At 34.8% G+C, this 5,316-nt stretch overlaps 1 protein-coding gene across 1 annotated transcript; it reads right to left on the minus strand.

The window, feature by feature from the left end:
• Window positions 1-1,715: 1,715 nt before the first annotated feature.
• LOC122502180 lies at window positions 1,716-4,244 on the minus strand. The gene has a single exon (XM_043612105.1). It carries the CDS (start codon window positions 4,242-4,244, stop codon window positions 1,716-1,718), a length of 2,529 nt encoding a protein of 842 aa, XP_043468040.1.
• Window positions 4,245-5,316: the final 1,072 nt, after the last annotated feature.

The raw sequence follows: 5,316 nt of genomic DNA on the forward strand, positions 1-5,316 counted from the left end.
TCTCTCTATTGTAGCATTAACCTTGTCAGCTCTTGTTCCTCTAGGTACAACGGGAAGAGTTTGTCGGAAATCACCAGATAGTAACATTGTCACCTCTCCCATAATTGAATTATTATTTCTTATGTCCTTGAGTGTACGATCTACAGCTTCGAAACATTTTTTATAAGCCATAGTACATTCATCCCATACTATAAGGACACTCTCTTTAAGGACATGAGAAATCGCAGCATTTCTTGATATAGAGCAAACCGGTGTTTCGATCTGTTGAATGTTAAAAGGAATTTTGAACATCGAATGGGCCGTACGTCCACCAGGAAGAAGAGTAGCTGCAATTCCGGAGGAAGCTACGGCCAACGCGATTTTACTTTGGCTTCTTACTTTAGCAAGAATTAAATTAATTAAAAATGTTTTGCCAGTACCTCCAGGAGCATCGAGAAAAAAGACGTTGTTTTGACAATCACTATCTATACTTAAAAGAACTTTACGATAAACTTCAGTTTGCTCATCTGTAAGAGAACTTTCGTTTTCTCTTACAAACGACAATAGTTGATTTATATCATAGCTGGTCTCTCGAGTATATTCAGTGTTTGTTAAATGATTACTTGAGGAAGGAGAAGGAAGATTCAGATCACTAAGAATTTTGTTTCTTATACGGAGAGTTATTGCTTGTATTGCTGCCAAGCAAAGATCATATAAATGAGGAGAATATCGAAAGATACATTTGAAGTTGTTCTTTGGGCTTCTCTTAAATAATCTTCAGCAAATGAATCTTTAAATTTATTCCACAGATCTAACGGATCTTTAGGATCGCAGAATACTAATATAACTGCAAATAACTCTCTTAGTCTGGAAGGAGTATCAAAAGCAGCACCTTCTCTAAGCGCCTCTTCCCAGTGAACATCATCCTCAATCAATTCTAAGTCTAGGCAAGCAGACTTATATGATGGACGTACCACGCCCATAACAGTTCGTAGACTCTCAAACGATGTGGGACCTTTAACGTGATGGAGAAGCATGCGTAAATAATAGCACTCACTATTATAAGGGTGAATGCTATATACTCTTCCAATTGCGGGATCTCTAAAAACTCCAACATGACCATCCACTGGTGTACCTCTTTTTCTTCTCGAGAATTGGCCTCGGTTTTTATTAAAAGTAAAATATGAGGGTAGTTCACAGTACAGCAACAGTTTTGCAAAACTGTCTGTTTAGCAGAGTTTGAAAAATGCCATAAGAGTAGTATTTTTTGGATTTTCTATACGTTCTTGGACATTCTCTGGCGTGAAGTACACTCTCTGCCCATTCTCGAGATGAACATCTAGATGAATCACAGGCGGGTATCTTTCATGTATTGGAAATTCAAGAATTCGCCAAACTGTTTCAGAAGTTGAAATATACCGCCCACTTTGATATCTTGTGATTTCATCATTGTCGTTAGTTACACCAAATGTGGCTTGGTCACTTCCTTTGTTTACAAATTTACATATATATTTTATAGATTTTACACTGCCGCAATTCTCCACATTGATATGACTCTTAAAGGTTCGTAAAAGAACTGGTGAGTATGGTACAATCCATCTATTGTCAATAAGTATGTTTTCTCCCCTAACCTTAAAATCAATTGTTATCCCACCATCTTCAGGAGACCGTCTCCTGTAAGCAAGATAGCCATCATCGTGTGTCACTGTTTCTCTTAAAAATTGCTTAGGAAATTTTTAAGTGCATCGACCATTTTTCATGCACGTACTTTGCATGTTGAAAGCACCACATGGCCCGTGAACCATGTGACTCTTTACCAAATCGTAAAGATCTTTGTCGTCAACTGGATTAGGAATTTCTGCACTTATAATTTCGTTTACCTGATTTGACCGTAATTGTTCTTCCAACCATAATAATATGTGAGCATGAGGAAGGCCACGCTTTTGCCATTCCACAGAATAAGTAAAACAGCGCACAGCTCCAAAAATTTTACCTTTTTTCAAAACGGCTATTAAGCATTTTAACTTTAAATGAAATACTCTGGAAATGACATCGTGGCGATCCTGTGCAGACTGATCGTTTGTCAAAAGAGAAGTAATTTCATTCCATTTTGGATTGGTAGTGATTGTAATGAAAAGATCTGGACGACCAAATTTTCTAACGTAAGAAAATGCGTCTTGTGTGCGCGAATGCATATATCTTGGACCACCGGTAAAGCTTGAAGGCAAAATCACTACCTGACCTAAAACTTCAATATTTTCATCTCTTCTCATTGCATCTTGAAGATGTATATAATTTTCTGCTCTTAGTTGTTTTTGATGCAATCTAATGTAAAGTAATCTTTCGCTTTTAATTTTGGCATACATGTCTACCAGGAACTGATTAAACAGTTGCCTAAATTGATGCAATTGATTAGGTTCGTTTTGTCTGACCATTAAACGATATGCATAAAACTCTAATGCGCAAATTTTTTTGTTAGTAAATTGTCCTGTCATAGGATCTATATGTCGATTCAGAAAATTATATCCATCTTCACCACAACAAAACATCAATGGATACTGGAGAGCATGGTAAGACCGATGAGTCTCACATATTCTGAGCAAGCCACCGGTCTTTTTCTGTAAGACAATATCTCTGGCGTCACTTGGTTCTCCCACCATGATTACTGCAACCTCACTTACAGATGGCGCGAGATATCTTCCACGATGCTCCCCTGCAGGTTGTCGATCAGTCTTAATCATTAATCGATAATTTTCTGCGTCGGAGGGTAAGATTTGTAAAGCATTCTTAAAACTGCGAATTAAATTATTATTTTCATGGAGTAAATCTTGCAATTGATTTAGTATCTCAAAGTCAAGGTCACTAAAAACAGACATTCTTCTTTGAACCTGCTCTTGAGCATCAGAAATAAAATAAATTTGTAAATATGAGGAAGGCTGGTTAGAAGGCGGCAAAAGAGAACCGATCAGATGATATACTTGACCTTGTATGCGAAAGGTAGGTCTAAAACCAGGTTCATAAATTTCATTACCTCCAAATGAGGTCATTTGAAAGGCACTGTTATATGATCTTATATTTCTTAGAAAAGATTTAGATTTATAATGATGACCATCAAGTAATGATCTGAGTGGTTCAGGTGCTTCTAATATAGGAGGTAGTGAAATTTTTCTCGAGGAACAACAAATTCCCTTAGATTCATTTGTCCATCTTAAGGCACGACAATGATTACAGACATTATCCATATTTCCTATATTAGCAGCTTGTGAATACTCAATTAGTGGATTATAAGAAAATCCACTATTAACCTTTTCCTGCCATTTTCTCAAAACTCTATTAGCATGTCTTAGTCGTTCTTCGTTAAGTCTGTGTACTCTGACAATGTCTGGCTCTAAATCGTAAATAACATGTGGTCTTTCTCTGTCAAGTCGTTGTCTGACAGCAGTCTCTTCAATACTTTCTCTCTGTCTTATTTCTCGAATTCGTGTAGTCTGCTCCGATAATCGATTTACATTCAAATTATTATAAATCTGATGTCTATTTCTATTTCTGGCCAACCTAGATTCTTTTTCATATAAAGTTTCTTCAGCTCTAACATTAGCATTTCGTTCTCGATTACTCTCTAGTCTCACATTCCTCGTCTCCATACTCTCATTTTCTCTAACAACAGCATTTCGCTCTCGATTACTCTCTAGTCTCACATTCCTCGTCTCTGTACTTTCATTTGCTCTAACATCAGCATTTCGCTCACGATTGCTCTGTAATCTCACATTCGTCGTCTCCATACTCTCATTTGCTCTAACGTCAGCATTTCGCTCACGATTACTCTGTAATCTCACATTCCTCGTCTCCATACTCTCATTTTCTCTAACAACAGCATTTCGCTCACGATTGCTCTGTAATCTCACATTCCTCGTCTCCATACTCTCATTTTCTCTAACAACAGCATTTCTCTTACGAATATTCTTTAATCTCACATTCCTCGTCTCCGAACTTTCATTTGCTCTAACTTCAGCATTTCGTTCACGATCACTCTCTAGTCTCACATTCCTTCGCTCTATACTCTCATTTGCTCTAATGTTAGCATTTAGCTCACGATTACTTTCTAATCTCACATTCCTTCGCTCTATACTCTTATTTGCTCTCACGTCAGCATTTCGCTCACGATTACTCTGTAATCTCACATTCCTCGTCTCCATACTCTCATTTTCTCTAACAACAGCATTTCGCTCACGATTACTCTGTAATCTCACATTCGTCGTCTCCATACTCTCATTTGCTCTAACATTTGCACTTCGCTCTCAATTATTTGTTAATCTCTCATTCCTTTGTTCAACATTCTCGCTCATTCTAGCTTGCGAATTTCGAATACGATTATTTGCTAATCTTGATCTTGTCACGTGTGTATTCTCCATTTTCCTTTAAATATGGTGACGCATTCTATCCTTAGCAAGTCTTTCTTCTTTTTTCTCTGACGTTTCATTTTGCCTGTTTAATGCCTGCCGCTCTCTGTTCCTTATCAGTCGCTCTCTGTTAACAGCATCGATATCTTCCGTTGATTGTTGAGATGATCTTACATTTGATCTAGAAATCCGTCTTCTTTTTGCTTCTCCTGAAGTTAAACCAATATTAATTTTCCTTTTTAAAGGCATAAGTACCTACATATCATTAAAACAATTTTTGTAAAACTCATTACTCTATTACTTCTCTTAGTTAACTTTTTAAATTTTTTATTTTCCACATAGATAAACATACCGATTAAAACCAAATTCTTTATTATAACTGATTTTTTAATAAAAATAAATACAAACCTTTAGTTTATTAGAATAGAAATAACATTTTTATCATACATTATTACAATTCAATACTCAAAGAACCACAATAATAAAGAAATAAAAAAGATATCTTTTTTAAAGTTTCTAATTTTGAAAATATTAGTAACTTTTTTCTTCTGCGCTGTATAAAATTAAAAAATATTTTTTTTGAATTGTTTAAACTCAAATAACAATTTAATATAAAACCTCATATAGAGTATCTTTTTCAATTATTTAAAATGTTTGTTTATTATAACTGAAAGAATGTTAAATAAAATGCCAAAATATGTATTTCTGAAAGCTCTATACAATTTTTAAAAAACTTCTAATGAACTGATAACCATTTTATACAAATATTTACAAAAAATGCTTTTTGAAAAAATTCTTTCAAATGAAACTTGATAAATAATGTATGAAATTTTTTAGAAACATAATTTCTCAATTCTTTAAAATTCAAAATAGTGAAAAAATCTGATTTAAAAATTAAAGGTAAAACAGTATATTTATAAAAATTCAACAAAATGAC

Source organism: Leptopilina heterotoma, unplaced genomic scaffold (genome assembly GCF_015476425.1).
Source record: "Leptopilina heterotoma isolate Lh14 unplaced genomic scaffold, ASM1547642v1 Lhet_221, whole genome shotgun sequence".
NCBI classification, from domain to species: domain Eukaryota; kingdom Metazoa; phylum Arthropoda; class Insecta; order Hymenoptera; family Figitidae; genus Leptopilina; species Leptopilina heterotoma.

Coding starts and splice junctions, on each gene's coding strand:
- LOC122502180 (XM_043612105.1), bottom strand. CDS start 4,244: ATGGAGACGACGAATGTGAGATTACAGAGTAATCGTGAGCGAAATGCT.